Below are 21,330 nucleotides of genomic sequence, written 5' to 3'. Positions count from 1 at the left end.
GATAATGGTAAACAGGACAAATACAGAGGGTTAATCTCCTTAACGAGGGGCGCAGACAGTAATAACAAAACTGGCGGGTGTTCTAATCCCTCTCCACTCCATCCAAAATGAAGAAAAAAGCTTTGCTTTTAGATATACTTAGGGCACTTAGGGCGTTTGATTTTTCTTGAATTGTACCCCTGACCTTTATTGGAATAAAGTTGTATCTGGACCTCTTAGCAGTGGTGTGGCGCTTCAATTTTAGCCCTTTTTATATTACACTAAAAGCCAAAGAAGACTGTGGAGATCCTCTGGGGTGTAGAAGATGCCCCTACCTGCCCAAGAACAACATCATTTGCACCAACATTAATATCTTAACCGCTTAAAGAGGAAGTAAACCCTGGTGAGTTTACTTCCTCTTTCATTCCCTGTAAAGGCAAAGCATAATGGACTACTATGCATCGCATCGCATCGCATAGTAGTCCATTATGTGTCACTTACCTGACACAGGAGCCAGCGATGTCACCGCTGTCCCCTGTAGTTCCGAGCGTCCATCTTCTTGGTGGGTCTCCGTGGGTCTCGCTGCTCCGGCGCTGTGATTCGCCGGAGCAGCGATGACGTCACTCCCGCGCATGCGCATGGGAGCCGAGACTCGCGGCATTGCCGTCATCGACGATGCCCCGCTCAGTGCACCTGCGCGTCACTGTCTACGGCGCATGCGCCGTAGATAGCAGTGCCCGTCTTCGGGCAAATATCTCCTAAACCGTATAGGTTTGGGAGATATTTCTTGGACCTACAGGTAAGCCTTAATCTAGGCTTACCTGTAGGTCAAAGTGGTTTGTAAGGGTTTACAACCACTTTAAGGATGGCTCCATGTTTATATACTGTGGCGGTGGGGGGCCTTAAGCGCAAGATCACGTACCTGTACGTGATTTTCTTCTTTCGCCTTTGGGGGGGGCGCGCTCACGCCGCTGGAGCCCTGATACCGCTGTGTATGGAGACAGCGTGAGCCAATCAGTGGGTCCCGGCGATCATTCGGAGAGAGAGGCAAAAACAGCAGCCTGTCTATGTAAACAAGGCAGACCGCCGATCTGCCAAAGAGGAAAGTGGAGATCTTCTGCAAAACGCAACACATCTGTTTTCTTTTTAGTCAAAGCACACCCCCCACAGTTAAAAAGCACTCATAGGGAACACGTTTAACTCTTTTGATTGCTCCTGATGGTAACCCCCTTTCCTGCCAGTATCATTAGTACAGTGCATTTTTTTTTTTTTTTTTTTTTTTTAGCACTGATCACTGTATTGGTAAGGGCTCATTTACACTTGCTTTGACTTCAACATACATTAAAGCGCTTACTGCTTCAACATGCTTTTATGATGTGTTTGGCCAATCCCCAGACGACGTCCTATTGTGACGAAACGCGTATGGTGGAGCCTGTGACGCTGATGCCATTATGTTTTCTCTTAGAGTAATGGGAAGCAAGCAAGCAGTAGGAAGCCTGTGGGGATGCCGTGACCTCCACTTTGTGATCCACATTATTACTACTCTTATCCTGGATGAAACCTTTTGTAATTGCAATCTGATTTGCTTAATAAATTACCCTTTTTGAACGATTACACTATGGGAGCAATCTCTGCTTTTGTCTTTCGAGTGCCACTATAGATGGCAGTATAGGTCCCTGGGAGACCTGCATTTCTCTGTGCCTGGTGAGACTACCTCACGGTTGTCATCTGTAGCCGGTAAGGAGCCTCCATACTCGGGTGTGCCATTATCTTGGATATAGGATCTGGTTTCACTTACCTCCCTTTGGATTATTATATGCACACCTACATGGACTTTTTTTGATTCTTTCTTTTTTTTTTTTTTTGCACTGTTTTTGGCATGGGACATTGTTTTTGTTTTTTCTGTTCTTCCGTGATTTGCAACAAAACTTTCATTCATTGTTCCCCATATTTGTTATAGACAGACTTTTTTTTATGCTTTATCACTTATTAGTGTCATCAATTTTTGTGTGTGGTATTTGCTTTTAGTTTTTTTAAGGTGAGAGTTTTTTTTACCATCACTTTTGTGCATCATTTGATTCATATTCAATTTGATTTTTGTTTTTACTGGTTTATAGGAAGTTATTGGTTCATCACGTTGAAGTATTTTTCTGTGTGGTATCCACCTTAGTTTTCTCAGTTGAGAGTTTTTTCACCATTACTTTTCTTTGAAATGTTAACAAAAAAGGTTTTCATTTTAATTTATTATATTATATATTATTATATATTATATTATATTATTATATTAGCGCTGCACCTCTATTCATCACATTGTAATTGAGTTTTTGTATTAGACTTTTTTGGTGCTTGGCTGCTTTTATTTAATTTATTTTCAATATATTTTGTCCTAATGTAGCACTGACCCCCGAAGGAGCGGCTGGTTTTGCTGGGCTTACCGTTTACCTTCTGCATCTCATTCTTGTCTAGAGTTCCTGAGGTTGATGGCCCAATAAATTGCAGAGACCAACACTTGAATCCCTTTTGAGGAATTTTTATTTGCATAAAACATTGAACAGATCTCAGTCTCTCAGCTGGGAATGGAGGGTATGGGTAGGAAAGCTCAGGTACTTTTGTAACTGCTGACACTTGAAATGTCTCTCTCTAGATGATCCAGGGAATAGCCATTCGCAACTGGATATTTCAACTATCGGCTAAATCCCTGTTTGTGGATTTAGCAGCCGACAGGTGATTTTAAGCTTAAAGCGGAGCTCCACCCTAAAGTTTCCGCTCATTGGAACCCTACAGTACAGATATCTGCACCCACTTCCGGCATAGATATCCGCAGAATTCCCGCCCCTTTCCACAGGTCCCCCGCTGTCTGCTGGGAAACACCCGGATCCCAGAGACAGCGGGACCATCCTTATTGCGCAGCGTGACTCGTGCATGTGCAGTAGGGAACCGGGAAATGAAGCCGCAAGGCTCCACTTCCTGATTCCCATACCCAAGATGGAGGCGGCAGCACCCGAGAGACGATCGAGAGATTGGCTTTGGGTGCTGACATCGTGGGCGCGCTGGGCGGGTAAGTGTCCTTATTTTAAAAGTCAGCAGCTGCAGTATTTGTAGCTGCTGGCTTTAAAAACAAAAAAACGGCAGAACTCCCGGCGGACTCCCGCTTTAACAAAGTCTCTGCCACAGACTTGATTGAACTTTAAATGAGCACAGAACTTGTAACTGAAGGATGAAATTAGGAACTTGCACTACCAGTATCTTGCAGCCGGTCCGGCGATACCGTAAGAATGCGGATTTACTTGGTGTCCTTTCAGCTTAGCTTCCAGACTCTTACCGAGCAGCCAGCCTCGTGTGTGTACCCTCTTCTGAAGAGTCCTCCCCCGGTTGCGTTTTGAGTTGCTGGGCCTCTCCAAACCCGAGACAGCACTGGACCACCTTGAAATCCTCCTTTCAGTTACTGTGCCTCAGGCTAGCCTGTCCCGAGACTCGGAAACGGATGGATCTACACCCCAGGCCTCTGAGGGCCGGTCAGGAGGACCAGGGCCATGGAGTCAGAACATGTTTCTGGAGCGGAACCCAGAACCACGTGACCTTAAGTACCCTCTCCCGGAATACACAGCGAGACAACACACCCACTGATTGGCTTATGCCGCGTACACACAATCAAACAGTCCGGCGGACTCGAGTCCGCCCGTGTGTGGGCTCCGGCGGATTTTTTTTTACCCAAAAGTCCAGCGGACTTAGAAAGTATTTTTCACTCAAAATTTGTCCACCGGAATCGCAGTCCGGCGGACAATACGGCCGTGTGTGTGTGCTAGTCCGCCGTACTTTTGAAATGAATGGACTTTTCCCGCACTGAGAAAAGTCCGTTCATTTTGAGCGCGCCTCCAGGTAGCCCGGACTAGCGAAGGAAGTCAATGTTGCTGCCTTCGGCGGCAAGATTAACACGTCGCTGGCCCCGTCACCTGTTATGGACTTAAAGGGGAAGCCCTACACCGAAATAACAGTGTGGGGGTCCCCCCCAGGTCCATATCAGACCCTTATCTGAGCACGCAACAAGGAAAGGGGGTGGGGACGAGTGAGCTGTGCCAGGCCGCGTGCCCTCAACATGGGAGGGTGCTTTGGGGAAGGGGGGGCCCGCGCGGCCCCCCCACCCCAAAGCACCTTGTCCCCATGTTGATGAGGACAAGGGCCTCTTCCTGACAACCCTGACCGTTGGTTGTCAGGGTCTACGGGCGGGGGGCTTATCGTAATCCAGGAGCCCCCTTTAATAAGGGAGCCCACGGATACCGGCCCCCCACCCTATGTGAATGATAATGGGGTACAATGTACCCCTACCCATTCCCCCATTCAACCATTCACCTACCCATTCACCTGTGAACCTACCCATTCCCCCATTCAACCATTCACCTGTGAAAAAAATGTAAATAAAACACAACACACAAGGGTTAAAAATAATTTATTGCACAGCTCCGAGGGTCTTCTTCCGTCTTGGGGGGTCTTCTCGCCGGACTCCTCCGCTATCTTCTGCTCTTTTGCTAGCTCTTTTACTAGTGGAGGAGCCCGGCTTTCTTGTTCATCGCTGCCGCTGTCTGGGGGTCTTCTTCCGACTTGCCCCCCTTTTCGGGGGTCTTGTCCCCCTCTTCGGTTCTTCTTGCCGGGCCTCCGCTCCTCCTTCCAGCTCTTTTACTAGCGGTGGCCGGTTGTGTTTTATTTACATTTTTTTCACAGGTGAATGGGTAGGGGTGCATTGTGCCCCATATCCATTCACATAGGGTGGGGGGGCCAGTATCCGGGGGCCCCCTTATTATTCCGGATTCTGATAAGTCCCCCGCTCGTAGACCCCGACAACCAACGGCTAGGGTTGTCGGGAAGAGGCCCTTGTGTGGGCAGGTCCGCTCTTTCGGACAGTCCGGCGGAAGTCCGCCAGACTAAGTCCGCCGGATAGTCTGATCGTGTGTACGCGGCATTAGAGAGAGAGATTGGTACCCAATGTGTCCAACCAGACTGCGTTTCAGTCCCTGTCAAAGGTGAGACCTACACCTATGACCAGGCAGAACATAGTACAGCCCAGCCCAGCCAAACTGATGCCAAGACCACAATTTAGTGAAATGAACCCCAAGACTCAACTATAGACTTAGGAAAAAAACTAAATTTACAGCACATAGCGCATGCTCTTCAGGAGCCGGCGCTACACCTATTTCCAGTGCTGCGTTGACCTTTGGGTTTTGTTTATTAAGCTGAATTAAAGCCTCTCAAAAGCTGCAGGTGCTTCAAGCGTGCGTTGCCATAGAATTCCATGGAGGCTTTGAAGCACCACTAAAGCTACATGGGGCATAATGTTTGAAGCAAAGCCAAAGCAAATGCAAGGTGTAAACATGACTGTAAGTTAACCATTTTATTTAGTGACAGGAGCTTTGACAAAGCATTCCTGAAGCCTTGTTTTAAAGCAAGTGTAAACTAGCCCTTTGTGTCAGATTTGTCCGCCGCAATGGCTCAGTCCCTCTAAAAAGCACTGATCGTCACCATTACTAGTAAAAAAAAATATATATATATAAAAAATAAATTAAAAGTCCTTAAGTCTATCCCATAGTTTGTAGACTCTATAACTTTTGCGCAAACCAATCAATATATGCTTATTGGGATATTTTTTCCCCAAAAATATGTAGCAGAATACATATTGGCCTAAATTGATGAAGAAATTCGATTTTGTTTTTTTTTAATTTTTTTTTATTTTTTTTTTTACCTTTGTTTTTTTTTTTGTTTGTTGTATTGTTTTATAGCAGAAAGTAAATAGTTTTTTTTCCAAATTTTCTTTCTTTTTTTTTTTTTGTTTATGGCGCAAAATGAGGTGATCAAATACCGCCAAAAGAAAGCTCTATTTGGGGGGGGGGGGGGAAAGGACATACATTTTATTTGGGTACAGAGTCACGCAACCACACAATTTGTCAGTTAAAATAATGCAATGCCATATCGCAAAAAATGACCTGGTCAGAAAGGAGGTAAAACCTTCCAGGATTGAAGTAGTTAAGATGACAATACCAGTGAAATAAACTGATGGACACTGATAGGCAGCACTGAGGTGACACTGATAGACTGCACTGATGGGCACTAATGACCTGACACTGATGGGTACTGGTAAGCTGTACTGATGAGGTGGCACCGATGAACACTGATAGGCTGCACCGGTGGGCACTGATGAGGTGGCACTGATGGGCACTGATAGGCTGCACTGGTGTGCAATAATGAGGCGGCACTGATAGGCTGCACCTGTGGGCACTGATGAGGTGGCACTGATGGGCACTTATAGTGCCCATCGGTGTAGCCTATCAATGCCCATCAGTGCAGCCCATTAGTGCCCCCTCATCAGTGTCCACCAGTGCCGCCTATCAGTGCCCATCAGTGTAGCCTGATAGGCTGCACTTATAGGCTGCACTGGTGGGCACTGATGAGGTGTCACTGATGAGCTGCACTGATGGACACTGATGACGTGGCACCTTTACTGAAAGTATATGAAGATGTATAGTTTGGGGAAGCATTAGTCCCTTTAAATTGCACAGAACACACTTGCCTTTCAGTCCTTCCATATCGGTGGGGCTGGTCAGGTTTCTCGGTTGGATATACGTCGGTGCGAATGTTGGAACGACAAATGGAATTGCTCTTCCGTCTGTGGGCAGCTTGGAAAGCAGATAATCCTCTGTGCAGCCCACTTGCTGTTTCATTGACACAGCTGACATTGGAGGGTGATCCACAATGTGCGATCCTTTCCTGGGGGCCTCTACACATCCTGAGTCTGGCAAGGCTGAAAAGAGCAGAAAATATATTTTAAAAAAGGATCTGTACATCTACCTTACCATTGGGTTTATATATATATATATATATATATATATATATATATATATATATATATATATATATATATATATATATATATATATATATATAAAAAAAAAAAATACATGCATTAATTTGAATATATTTTTTCAATTGCCACAAAAGATATAAATCTACTTTGTGTGCACCAAATGCATTTGCAAACCCAGATATCACCTTGTAACAGTGACATCATCACTGTGCTGTACATAGCCTGTGCAGAGAGCAGAGCTGTGGGAGGGGCCAAGCAAGCTCCATCCACTAAAGAAAACTACAGGAAGGGGAGGAGTTGAGACCAATGACCCTGCACAAGGTGATGGAGCAGCAGTGAGCGGTCTGTATCACAGGAAGTCTCACACTGGATCACTGCACAGATCTGGAAGAAATACACAAAGATCACAGAGATTCCAGAAGAAGACACAATGACGAATCCTATCCCAGAGGGTAAGTGTGTAGAGTCAACACATTGAGAAGGAAGTGTGGCTTAAAAAATAGTGAGACTCATCTGGGCAGCCGTGGTGAGAGGTGCTGGCAGAGAACTTTTTTTTTTCTGTGGCTGGGGTTCCTCTTTAATTAAATAGCTTCTCCAGGCTCCCACAGTACTAATATTCAGGGCCACCATTAGAAATGGTGGGGCCCCTACTGTCTGCATGACCTGCCCCCCAATGAGCCAATGGTTCAGTCCAAACTTTGACTGTTTTGGGCAGGAGCCAAACATCATGGATAAAATTGGTATTTCTACCACTTCTATATATGTGTATAACAGTTTCTTGCTGCCAATGGCTCCTTAAGAAGCAGGAGTTGCTGCCACCCACCGCATCCCTAGCAACCACTGATGTTACCAGCACAGATCTGATGAGCCTCTGTCTGCAGACCCCCACAACCACTGGGCCAGGGTTGTGGGGAAGAGGTCCTTGACCTCCATCAGGTTCCAGCCTGCCCTGGCATATTTAATATAGACAGAGAGGTCAAACCCTTAACCACTTGACCTCTGTATGATCTACCCCCCCCCCCCCCCTTTATGACCAGGCCATTTTTTGCGAAACGACACTGCGTTACTCTAACTGACAATTGTGCGGTCATGCGACACTGTACCCAAATAAAATTTGCATTTTTTTCTCCCCATAAATAGTTTTCTTTTGGTGGTATTTGATCACCTCTGCTTTTTTTGCGCTATAAACAAAAAAAAGACTGCCAATACTGAAGAAAAACCCAATATTTTTTTTACTTTCTGCTAAAATACATCCAATAAAAAAAATGTAACAAATCAAATTTCTTCATCAATTTAGGCCAGTATGTATTCTGTTACATATTTTTGGTAAAAAAAAAAAAATCCCAATATGTATATTGATTGGTTTGCGCAAAAGTTATAGCGTCTACAAACAATGGGATGTCTTTATTTATGTATTTGTTACTAGTAATGGCAGCGATCAGCGACTACGATATTCCGGTGGGCAATTTGGACACCACTTTTTGGGGACCAGTGACACTGAGACAGTGATCAGTGCTAAAAAATATGCACTGTCACTGTACCAATGACAATGGCTGGGAAGGGGTTAACATCAGGAGCTATCAAAGGGTTAAATGGTTGCCTAGTAGAGCTGCACGATTAATCTTTAAGAACTGAAATCGCAATCTTCTTCCCTTCTCGATCTATCTTTCTAACAAGTGCAGAGAGTTCTCACAGCTGGGGAAAAAAAAACCCAGGCAGCCTGCCAAGTTTTATTACAACGCGTGAATAAGTAGAAACAAAGTATGGTTTTGTTATTTTATCAAAGGAAAGAATTCCGGCGTCTAGATAAAGTTTAACCGTTTAAAGACCAAACCTTTTCTGACATTTGTTGCTTACAAATAAAAATCATTATTTTCTGCTAGAAAATTACTTGGAGCACCCAAACATGATATTTTTTTTTCTTTTTAGCAGAGACCCTATTGAATAAAATGGTGGTTGTTGCAATATTTTATGTCACACCGTATTTGCGTAGCGGTTGTTCAAATGCAATTTAAAAATAAACTTTACTTTAAAAAAAAAAACTAAACGGTAAAGTTAACCCATTTAAGAAGATGTTACACCGCGAGAATCGTGATCTTTATTCTAAGCAAAAAAAATAGTGATTCTCATTTTAGCCAGAATCCTGGAGCTCTAGTGCCTAGCCAGTGTTTTTACAAACTGCTGAAGGTGCTTTTTCTAGGGGGGAAGGCTTGGATCCATGTCCCTGCTTTGCAGGAACACAGGATCCATGTCTTCCATACTGAAAAAACGGGGATCTGCCTTGTTCACATAGGCAGATTGATGTTCTGCCTGTGTACTGAATAATCAGCGGGTGCTGGCGGACATTGAGTCACAGTGGGAGCAAGGCCTGGTGGCGTGCATGCGCGTGCCCTACTCGGAAGTGCAGTAAAACTGCTATGGGGCGGACCTGAAGCTGTTAATTTAATTTGTCTAAAATCACAGCAGGGAAGATTACTTCACCTCCTTCAAAAACTCAAATAGTCTTCTCTCTGTTCCCTTCTTTTATTTAATTGCTGGAAGCCATGGCCCATGAGATTACTGTGCATGCACCCAAAGATATTTAAAATAATCCCCCTCTCTGCCCCTAAACCCCCCACTAAACTGATGGGACCCCAGATCCCCACAGGAAGGCCTGCTCTATCCCCCTATCAGCGGCCCTGCCTGTATTGCAGTTTTTGATCCTGAGTAATACCATTATGGTAATTTTCTTGCATACAGGTGGCCATAAAGGGTTACATTTTAGCATACAGGTGAGTGGTGACTATAGAGGGTTACATGTTGGCATACAGGTGAGTAGTGACCATAGAGGGTTACATGTTAGCATACAGGTGACCATAAAGGGTTACATGTTAGCATACAGGTGAGTAGTGACCATAGAGGGTTACATGTTGGCATACAGGTGAGTGGTGACCATAGAGGGTTACATGTTAGCATACAGGTGAGTGGCGACCATAAAGGGTTACATGTTAGCATACAGGTGAGTAGTGACCATAAAGGGTTACATGTTAGCATACAGGTGAGTGGTGACCATAGAGGGTTACATGTTAGCATACAGGTGAGTGGCGACCATAAAGGGTTACATGTTAGCATACAGGTGAGTAGTGACCATAAAGGGTTACATGTTAGCATACAGGTGAGTGGCGACCATAAAGGGTTACATGTTAGCATACAGGTGAGTAGTGACCATAAAGGGTTACATGTTAGCATACAGGTGAGTGGTGACCATAGAGGGTTACATGTTAGCATACAGGTGAGTGGCGACCATAAAGGGTTACATGTTAGCATACAGGTGAGTGGTGACCATAAAGGGTTACATGTTAGCATACAGGTGAGTGGTGACCATAAAGGGTTACATGTTAGCATACAGGTGAGTGGCGACCATAAAGGGTTGCATGTTAGCATACAGGTGAGTGGTGACCATAGAGGGTTACATGTTAGCATACAGGTGAGTAGCGACCATAGAGGGTTACATGTTAGCATACAGGTGACCATAAAGGGTTACATGTTAGCATACAGGTGAGTAGCGACCATAGAGGGTTACATGTTAGCATACAGGTGACCATAAAGGGTTACATGTTAGCATACAGGTGAGTAGTGACCATAAAGGGTTACATGTTGGCATACAGGTGAGTGGTGACCATAGAGGGTTACATGTTAGCATACAGGTGAGTGGTGACCATAAAGGGTTGCATGTTAGCATACAGGTGAGTGGTGACCATAGAGGGTTACATGTTAGCATACAGGTGAGTAGCGACCATAAAGGGTTACATGTTAGCATACAGGTGAGTGGTGACCATAGAGGGTTACATGTTAGCATACAGGTGAGTAGCGGAGATAAAGGGTTGCATGTTAGCATACAGGTGAGTGGCGACCATAAAGGGTTACATGTTAGCATACAGGTGACCATAATGGGTTACATTTTAGCATACAGGTGACCATAAAGGGTTACATTTTAGCAGGAAGACTGATGACAGCAGCAGATCATAGCGGAGGAGAACGGATGAGACACGGCTAGGCGGTGCAGCGAGGTGATAATATGTGTGTACTCTATGTACGCCTTTAGTAAATAGCTGTGCAAACCTGGACTCTCCCAGTAAGCCACATTTGTACAGTGAGAGACAACGTCACCAGTGTTACTGGTACAATGTCACTAATAACATTTCAGTAAGTCCTCAGCTGGCAGAAAGACCATGCTGGGTTTCCTGCAAAGAATTATGTACCAGCGATGTTGAATAACCAATAGGACACCAGAGGATCATTTCTAAGATAGAAAAAGAGATTTTTTTTGGAGCCAAACTCCTATTTTTTTTTTTTTTTTTTTTTTTTTTTTTTTTTAGACAAGACACGTCCTGACCTCACATGGTCTACTTTCTACTTCCATCAGTTCAGAGAGTACAGATGGACCATAAATAGTTTTACAAAAGACACCTTTCCATATATGTGATCTCTCTTACTTGCCAAGATATTTAGGTTTGAGCCAAATTCCAGCCAAAACTGCAATTGTATCTTTTGAGCTGGGAGAGTTTCATCAGAAGACATGAAGTCAAAGTCAAAGCAAACGAGAAATGAGATCATGCTTGAGGTCTGGGGTGGCTTGTAATGTGTCTGGCATTGTAACTTGTAGCCTGGCGGGCTTCAGGAAGCTTTACTGGTATTATGGAGGGGGGAGGAGGGAGAGATAGAAATTAAGTCAGGAAAGAAAGTGAGCAGAAAAGAGAAAAAAGAAGTGGGGGGGGGGGGGGACATTAATACAGTGATCAGTGCTAAAAATATGTACTGTCACTGTACTAATGACACTGGCTGGGAAGGGAATACCATCTAGGGCAATCAATGGGTTAAATGTGTGCCTAACAAGTGTTTTATCACTGTGGGGGGAGGTGCTTTTACTAAGGGAAGACATGGATCCCTGTACCTGCTTTGCAGGAACACAGGATCAATGTCTTTTTCATACTAACAGACTGGCGAACTGCCTTGTTTACATGGGCAGACCACTAGGCGAGTCCGCCGGATCCGCTGATTGGCTCTGATACCCAGAAATGCAGGATCACGTATATAAGTGATCCTGCGCACCGCGACCCCCCCCCCCTGTAGCAGTAAATCTTCTATCAGACGATCGGAAACTGGTAAAGATCATCAGCATCATGATAACTCACAGGCAGGGGGCGCTCTATCATGGCTCTGGCTGGCTCTGTCACAGTGTATCACATACCATGGCTGCTGGGTGCTGATTTTGTTAACTTCTGGCCAATAAGTGCCCCCCGCTGCCTGTGAGTTCTGATACCATCCATTATGCCAGAGAGACCGACACAGTGCAATGTAGTCTATTCACAGACACCGCCAAAGCACACCTGTGTTGAAGCATTGAAGGCACTGGCAGCCCCACGATTGTATCTGCTTCCCCTCTATTCCTGCTGCTGGACATCAACTGAGCTCAGCTGCCTCTCTCTGCCCGTCGCCTCCGCCAGCCTCTCAGGTGTGGAGCGGAGGAAAATGACTATCCCGGGGAAGGCAAGGCAAGGCAAGGTATGTGCCGAAAACTGATGAAATAGTCCATCTGCCCTGATCAGCACATCATCATCAGAAAGGGACACGGATAATGGAAAAAATACATCCCCTAAGCTAGTAGGAGCGGAGGGAGAGGGGGGGGGGGTGTAATTCAGATTTTTTTATTTTATTCTGCACTGACTGTCTTTGAAAATTGCCCCAGCTCCTGTTGGAGTCAAATATGGGGACAAAACCAGGGACAGTAAGAAAAGTGAGGTAGAGAAAATAGATATGGCGCTATACCTTTTTGAACTCACTAAATGTAAATGTCATAGAAATGTACAGATTTTTCAGCTTGCTGGCTAATGGTTTTAAACTCTAAAAACTCCTGAATGAACCAAGATATATTAAAATGATAAACCCAATAACTAATATATCAATCAATATTAAGTTGTGAATACAAAAATGAATATAAATTTTCCAGCTTGCTGGTTAATAAATTAATATAATATAAAAATAGGGTGAAAATAGGAATAGGAATAAAAAAAAAAAATATATATATATATATATATATATATATATATAATAAAAATAGAGATTTAGTCCAAAATATAAAAAATATAAAAAATATAAGAAATAGAGATGTAGTCCATAATATAAAAAATAATAAATAAATAATGTGAAAAAATCTTCGGGCGACAAATCAGATGTGAAAGTCTAATAGGGTAAAAATTGAAAAATTAAAAATACAAAAAATGAAAATTGGATAGTGAAAAAAGAGAGAGAGATTTTCTATGTATAGAAGAGGAATGGAGGGAGTAACTTCGCTTATCCGTTCGTATTTATGAATTTTGCTCTCACCAGAAATACGACCCCGTCCGGGGTGGATCAGCCTCCACAGTATAAGCCACTGTGTCGCTTCTTGGGCTGTCTTTGCTGGAATGCTGGGGAGATCCCTCGTTCCTCCGTGGGGATGTTGTACCTGTCCAAGGTTACCGCGATGTTGGCACCCCAAGACGATTCCTCAAGTAAGGGAAACCGGGAGTGAATGTTCCTGCCGTCTTCTGGGACCTGCGTCTCCCAGAATTGCAGCTGCCAAGATCTCTTTTTTAAGGAGATCATACGAGCTTGCAAATAGCACGTTCCTGGTCGCCTTATTAGGCTCTGCTCTGAGGCAGAGCCTAATAAGGCGACCAGGAACGTGCGGTTTTCACTATCCAATTTTCATTTTTTGTATTTTTCATTTTTCAATTTTTACCCTATTAGACTTTCACATCTGATTTGTCGCTGCAAGATTTTTTCACATTATTTATTTATTATTTTTTATATTATGGACTACATCTCTATTTCTTATATTTTTTATATTTTTTATATTTTGGACTAAATCTCTATTTTTTCTTGTATTGTTTCCCAATTTTCATATCTACAATTGGGTATTTTTTCGAGTATTTGTTGCACTTTTCATATTTCATTTTTTCACTTGTGTTTCACAATTGTACAAATTTGTATTTTTGGTTTTTGCTTTAAGGTTATGTGATTGAATTTGTATATCAAAGCTCTTGGTTATGCCATCACCACAGTCACAGGCACATTGAGTATTTTTTAGTATATATTTTTAAAGTTTCACTGTTGATTATAGATTGAGTTTAGTATACATAGCATTATTTATTTGAGGCATCTAATTCATTCATTTATTGGGTAATTCACATTTATATATATATATATATTTTATTCCTATTCCTATTTTCACCCTATTTTTATATTATATTAATTTATTAACCAGCAAGCTGGAAAGTTTATATTCATTTTTGTATTCACAACTTAATATTGATTGATATATTAGTTATTGGGTTTATCATTTTAATATATCTTGGTTCATTCAGGAGTTTTTAGAGTTTAAAACCATTAGCCAGCAAGCTGAAAAATCTGTACATTTCTATGACATTTACATTTAGTGAGTTCAAAAAGGTATAGCGCCATATCTATTTTCTCTACCTCACTTTTCTTACTGTTCCATCCATTAGGACGGAAACAAAATAGAGGCTGCTCTTACCTATATTACATTATATTATATATACTCTCTGTTTAACAAATTCCATAGCGCGCCCTATCCTTTTATTTTTATTTTCAAAACCAGGGACAGACTTGGTCCGGGGACAGTGTCCTGAATCCGGGGACTGTCCCCTGAATCCGGGGACATCTGGTCACCCTAGGTAGGGCTGCATCTTGGTCTGTTACGAGGGACTTTGCTATTAGCTGGATGTTGGCGCCAACAGCACAAGTCTCTGGCCCCCTCCTCTCCTTGCTAGAACCGTGACCCTCCTGATGAGGCTGTACCCTCTGCCATATTGTTCCACACTCTACACTAGAGTCCTTCACACCACATACCTGGCTGTTGACCTTTATATTTCCCAAGAGAAGGAATGTCCACACATAGTTTCTGCACTTTACTGGTGGCATTTGTGAAATGGCACAACAGTTGCATCACATTAACCTATATTCAGGGTCGCTTGACAGCACATAGTCAATCACATTTAGTACACGGTTTGCAGTAGTCATGTGAAAGTATCGTGCAATACTTTAAAGCGGCCATCTCCCTCTAACAGTCTCTCCCTCCACCTGGGGTCATTAGTACTCGCTGGCAGGGCAGGACTTACCATTGGGCTTGACTGGGCTCAAGCCCATGGGCCCCCGCTCAATAGGGGGCCCCGCCAAGATACATAGCCGAGTGTACTTGGCTCGGCTCCGCTAACAGTCACGTCCAGTCTCTCCCTATGATGGACATAACACAGGGACTGGGTGTTACTGTGAGCCAAGCCGAGTACACTTGGCTACTCTCGGCTCCGCTCGGGACTGCGAGAGGACCCGAGAGCCGCCGAGAGGACCGGAAAGCTGCTGAGAGGACCCGAGAGCCGCCGAGATACAGAGGACTCTGTATCTCGGCGGCGCCATTTTTAAACTTCAAGACTACAATGACAAGGCTGAAAATGATAAGGCTGCAAATGACACTGGACAAGGCTGCAGATGGATGGGCGAGGCTGCAGATGGACACTGATAAGGCTGCATTGATGGGCATTTAAATGTAAGTTTTTTTCCTTAAACTTCCTCCCTAAAAGTTTTTTTCCTTAAAATTCCCTCCATAACTTGGGGCGCGTGTTATACGCCCATAAATATGGTAATGTATAGAAGGTAGGGCCCGAAAGTGACTCAAGCCCAGGGGCCCCCACCACCCTAAGTCCTGCCCTGCTCGCTGGAATAGGAAACCTATGGTCACCTCTTCCCATGAGTACATCTCTCCTGGGATTCCCAAAGGCGATGGGCTCACTCAGGCAACTCTTGGCCAGGCTTATAAATCCTTTTGCATCCCGCCCTCGCCTCCACCCCATAAGGGTCAGAGAGTTTATAGCCGTCTCTTTTGGGTGCAGGTCTGCTTTCTCTTATATTCACTGACTGACACAACTCCTCTCTTAGCCATTGGGTTGTTATGCCCACTACTAGGAGAATACTAGGCATTACTTGTTATGTAACACTCAGAACTCTTCAGTTCCCCCCAGGGGGCGGTCCCTTTGGCAACAACCCTCCAGCCTGCCATGCAGTCATCCGTTTTATTTTGCCTAGTGAAGGAGAAGGACCTAGGAACCCTGCGGGCCCATCGGTTCATGCTTTTTTTCTTGAAGCTTGACTTTTTGCGCAAGATGAGATTGATCCTGTGATCTGCTATCAACAGCCAGCTGGGTGACAGGCTGGATACTCTTATCCTTCTAGTCTCCCCAGTCCGGCCTTAGAGCGTGTGCAGGCCGCAGCTACGCGCTACGCAGGTCATGACGAAACCTCAGCTCCAGAGGCGGTCTGTGAGATTTTATGCTCCAGGGCATACATATGACTGGACTACTGATGTCTGCGTCACAGTATGCCCGGCCAGCAGCCACCCTGTACTGATCAGTAAGTGGGTCTGTGATGGAATGTCTCCCAGCTCTTCAGGACTGGTAAGTACAGCTCTCCCTGCCTTGGTGGGGCTGAGGAGCTGGGCATTCCGTGGGAGGTTGATTCAGGGGTCCCTCACCTCCCTCTTTTCTCTCCCTGTCCCCCTCTTCCTCCTCCCCTTCCATATGGGGAATGCTGCTGAGCGGTGTGTGTGTGTCTATGCAGGGGCTCTCCAGGTGGGCTCTCACCTGGGGGGGGTTGCGCTGGCTAGCTGTGCCTGGGTCCTGTTCTTCATGCCCCTGGAATGTGTCTGTGAGGCTTTGCTGGTGTCCTGCGCAGCACTGTGCTCAACACCATTGTTTTCTCTCTGTACCTCATGGATCTGCATTCAGCGGCCATTTTGGTAAGGGCGAGAGCAAGCATGCTCTCCTGGGCTTAAGTGGCCATTTTCCTTGTGATTGTCCCTATACAGGATGCCGGCGGCCATTTTCTTGAAGCCTGAACACTTTTTTTTTAGTGTTCTCTAGCGGCAGCATGTGCTCCTGTGCTCTAACAGCCATTTTCCTTATGTTTTATGTCCTTGTGCTGGACGCTGGGTGGCCATTTTCTTGAATGAATGAATGAAATACTTGTATAGCGCACAATGCGAACTGAATCGCCTCTAGCCTGAGCACACTTCAGAGCGGTTTTAGCACCATTTGCAGCTGCTTTCATCGACGCATCACTGTTTCCTCTGCACTTGGGAACCAACAGGGACTACAGGCACTACCTGCTGAATAGCGCGGAACCCCTCAGGGTGGTGAGTCCTGCGGGAAAGAGCCCCTCAGCCAGCGGCAGTAAGGAGGGTGTCCCAAGTCCCCTTCGGGTGGCAGACAGGGTAGGGTCAGCATGGCTTCATAAACTGGTGTTTCTTCCCTCGAAATCCAGGCAATTTCAACAGTGTTGCCTGCGGACTGCGCAGTACCCCTGGACACCCTGACGGCGGTCCTCAATTCGTTCGTTGCCAAGATGGAGGCGGCACGTTGGAAGAAAGGGTGCAAGAAAGTGGCCCCTGCCCCCCAGTCCTCTGGGGAGAGCTCCGACGTGGACTCGGGTCCTGCTGAGGCTGGTGACCCCTGCTCTGTCTTGTCAGATGACGCTGACCAGGACCGTTTGGACAGTGAGGATGAGTCCCCGTCCGGGTCTGTGCGCGACAAAGCGCTTGTTGGAGCACTTATCACAGCTGTGCGTGATACCCTGAAGATTCAGGAGCCAGTAGATCCCGCTGCTGATGTAGCAGTCCCTTTTGGGTCCCGTAAGCCAGCACATTCACCTACGGTGTTCCCGTATCTGACTTATTTTGACAAGTTCATTCACAAGGAATGGGGTCTCCCGCAACGGACTTTTGCGGTTCCCAAATCCATGGTGGTGCATTACCCCTTTGAGGAGAGCCTTCTCAAGAAGTGGTCGGCTCCTGCGGTCGTGGACCCCCCAGTATTCCGGTTAAATAAAGTAACTACGATCCCAGTAGTGGGGATGTTGGCATTTAAGGATCCCACGGACAGGAAGGCAGAGGCAGTGGCTCATTCCATGTTTACGGTGGTGGGTGCCATGCGACCAGTACTGGCATCCGCACTTGTGTCGCAGACACTAACTGAGTGGGCAAAACTATTGCACCGCGAGTTTGGAGAGCAACAGCCCCTACGGTCTGCATGGAACTAGCAGTCCAATAGGGTGCAAGGCCTTAAGTACGTTTGTGACGCGGCCCTGGATACTCTTCCTCTGTTATCTAGGGCTTCAGTGTCAGTAGTGGTGCTGAGGCGCCTGATTTGGTTAAAATGCTGGTCTGCTGACCAGGCATCTAAGAAACCCCTGACGGATCTTTTTAGTCTGCCCGGAGCTTCGGTTAAACGTCCCCAGCCTGACAGGATGACCACGGATGGACAGAAACGTCCCTGGAACCGCAAGCCTGCGAACAAAAGTTCCACCGCATGAAGGTTTGCCCCCACCCATGTCTCGGGTGGGGGGTCGCCTTCAGGAGTTTGCAGCCTAGTGGTCCTCTCGACTATCCGTCCAATGGGTCTGCAATCTGATTTCCTCAGGCTACAAGATAGAGTTTCTCTCTTGGCCGCCAAACAGATTCTTCCCCCTCCAGTATACCCGTATCCCCGGCTCGCCGGGAGGCCCTCTTGGGGGCACTAAGGGACCTGCTGAGTCGCGGGGTGGTTGTACCGGTTCCGGAATCGTAACGCTTCCAGGGATTCTACTCAAATCTGTTTGTAGTTCCCAAGAAGGAAGGGGTATGTCCAATCTTGGACCTAAAAGCCCTCAATCACTTTGTGAAAGTGCAGAGGTTCAGAATGGAATCAGTTCACTCAGTAGTCACTGCACTCCATCAAGGGGACTCCCTGGTGTCCTTAGACATCTAGGATGCGTACCTGCACATACCCATATGCCTTCGGCATCAAAAGTTTCTGCGATTTGCAATCGGGGAAGCCCACTACCAGTTTGTGGCTCTTCAGCCCCCCAAGTCTTTACCAAGGTATTGGCTCCAGTTTTGGCGTTGCTAAGGCAACGTGGGATCACGATCGTGGGATACCTAGACAATCTCCTCCTGAGGGCGTCTTCCGCCTCAGAATTAAAGGAGGATGTGGCAATCACCATGCAGACCCTGCAAGAATTTGGGTGGCTATTGAACCTAAAGAAGTCTGTGATTGTACCTACCCAGCATCTGGAGTACCTGGGCTTGCTGCTGGACTCCATGGAAGTGAGGGTTTTTCTCCCTTCAGACAAACTACAGACTCTCAAATCCGCGGTAAAACTGCTGATGAACCACAAGTGGTCGTCGCTCTGCTTCTGCATGTGAGTCCTGGGGCTCATGGTAGCCTCCTTCGTGGCAGTATCATATGCCCAGTCCTGCAGAAGGAGATTTAGACAAAATGGGACAAATCTCACTTGTCCCTGGAACGCCAGATCCAGGTGAGCCAGTCAGTCAGAGATTCACTGAACTGGTGGCTGAGGTCCCTGGTGATTCAGTCCGGGAAGTCATTACTACCTCTGAAGTGGACAGTGATCACAACGAATGCCAGCCTATCCGGCTGGGGTGGCATGATGGGAGTTCAGTCGGCTCAGGGCCTCTGGTCGGCGGAAGAATCAAAGTTGCCGATCAATCTGCTCGAGCTAAGAGCGATCAGGCTGTGCCTCTCCACATGGTCGATGAGACTACAGGGGCGTCCGGTCAGGATCCAGCCAGACAACGCCACGGCTGTGGCGTATGTCAATCACCAAGGAGAAATAAGAAGCTCAGCCACCGCACGGGAGGTCACTCGCATACTTCGGTGGGCAGAGCAACACGTACTGGTCCTGTCCGGCCATTTACATCCTGGGAGTGGAGAACTGGCAGGCAGACTATCTGAGTCGCCAGATGCTGGACCCAGGAGAATGGGCGTTTCATCCGGAGGTATTCAGGCTACTGTGCCTGAGTTGGGGCACACCAGATGTGGATCTTCTGGCCTCCCATCCCAATCGAAGGTACCAAGATTCGTGTCCAGGTCAAGAGATCCGTGGGCAGACGCGCTGGTGGCTCAGTGGGATCAGTACCAGCTGATCTACGCCTTTCCTCCACTGAAACTGTTAACACGTCTGCTCCGCAGAGTGGAAGTCGAGGGGATCCCAGTGATTCTGGTCACCCCAGATTGGCCTCAGCGACCTTGGTACGCAGACCTGGTACACCTGGTTGCAGACGCCCCATGGCGACTGCCGTCACGAGAAGACCTTCTGGCTCATGGTCCGATTCTCCACCCTGCTTTACCATCGCTGGCTTTAATGGCATGGCTATTGAGAGCCAGGTGTCGAGGAACTGGGGTCTGTCGGACTTGGTGATCCCAACTATGTTGAGGGCACGGAACTCTTCCTCTAGGAAGATATATCATTGTACCTGGAAGGCTTCCATTTCCATGTGTGAGGAGAAAGGATGACATCCTCGCTCCTTTTCTATATCCAGGATCCTGCTGTTTCTTCAGCAAGGAGTAGACCAGAAATTGGCCTTAAGCACCATTAAGGGGCAAATATCAGCCTTGGCTGTCTTCTTTCAGCGACCCCTGGTGTCTCGCTCCTTAGTGAGTACCTTTGTTCAGGGGGTAGGACATGTAGTCCCTCCGGTACGTCCACCGTTACCCCCGTGGGATTTAACCTGGTGTTATCGGCGCTTCAAAAACCGCCATTTGAAAATATCAGGGAGATTCCCCTGTTGACTCTTTCCCAGAAAGTGGATTTTCTAGTGGCCATCACATCGGCCAGGAGGGTTTCGGAAATGGCGGCTTTGTCATGCAAGTCGCCTTATCTGGTTATCCACAAGGATAAGGTGGTGTTGCGTCTGCAACCGTCTTTTCTGCCGAAAGTGGTCTCTGCTTTCCATATCAATGAGGACATTGTATTACCATCTCTGTGTCCTAAGCCGAAACACCCTAAGGAAGTGGTCCTTCACGCTTTGCACGTGGTGTATTTGTCTGCCACTGCTCCCTTTCGGAAGTCAGACTCACTGTTTCATTGGCTGGTCCAAAGAAAGGCATGGCGGTCTTGTCGGCCACCATTTCCAGGTGGATCAGACAGATTATAGTACAAGCCTACGCCTTGAAGGGGCAGGTGCCCCCCTTTCTGGTCACGGCCTACTCCACAAAGGCAATTGGAACGTCTTGAGCTTTCCGACACCAAGCGTTGGTCGCTCAGGTGTGTAAGGCGGCGACCTGGTCGTCTGCCCATACGCTTTCCAAGTTCTACAAGGTAGACGTCAGTGCATCGGCTGATGCCTGTTTTGGCCGCAAAGTTTTGCAGGCGGCCGTGTAGTTGCAATTGAAAATGCCATAGATAATTTTTCCTGGTTTTCGATAAAAACGCAGTACTGTTATGTTAATGCACTGTTGCATTACTTCCGCAGTTTGGTGCGGTCTGGGGATCACTCCTGTTGAGGATGCCCTGTTTTTTTATGGTGGTTTTCCACGCACTGCTGTTTTTTTGTGGGTATAGTTTCACTAGTTCCCACTTGCCATGGTGGATGAAGTTTTTATGCTTTTTTTCCAAACCCCTCGTTT

The 21,330-nt window shown here is 46.3% G+C and overlaps 1 protein-coding gene across 3 annotated transcripts in view; it reads right to left on the bottom strand.

Annotated features, from left to right (window-relative positions):
• TC2N (tandem C2 domains, nuclear) overlaps positions 1-21,330 on the bottom strand; it is a 141,270-nt gene that overhangs the window by 61,664 nt on the left and 58,276 nt on the right. For all 3 annotated transcript variants that reach the window (XM_077466755.1, XM_077466754.1, XM_077466756.1), the window contains one exon: positions 6,539-6,769. In XM_077466755.1, coding sequence (XP_077322881.1) covers positions 6,539-6,769 — 231 coding nt within the window. The remainder of the gene's footprint in view (positions 1-6,538; positions 6,770-21,330) is intronic.

This window comes from Lithobates pipiens, unplaced genomic scaffold, assembly GCF_037356315.1.
Source record: "Lithobates pipiens isolate NorthernLeopardFrog02 unplaced genomic scaffold, aLitPip1_a1.2 Scaffold_37, whole genome shotgun sequence".
In the NCBI taxonomy this organism is placed as follows: Eukaryota; Metazoa; Chordata; class Amphibia; order Anura; family Ranidae; genus Lithobates; species Lithobates pipiens.
This window is presented reverse-complemented; position numbering and strand designations above follow the sequence as displayed.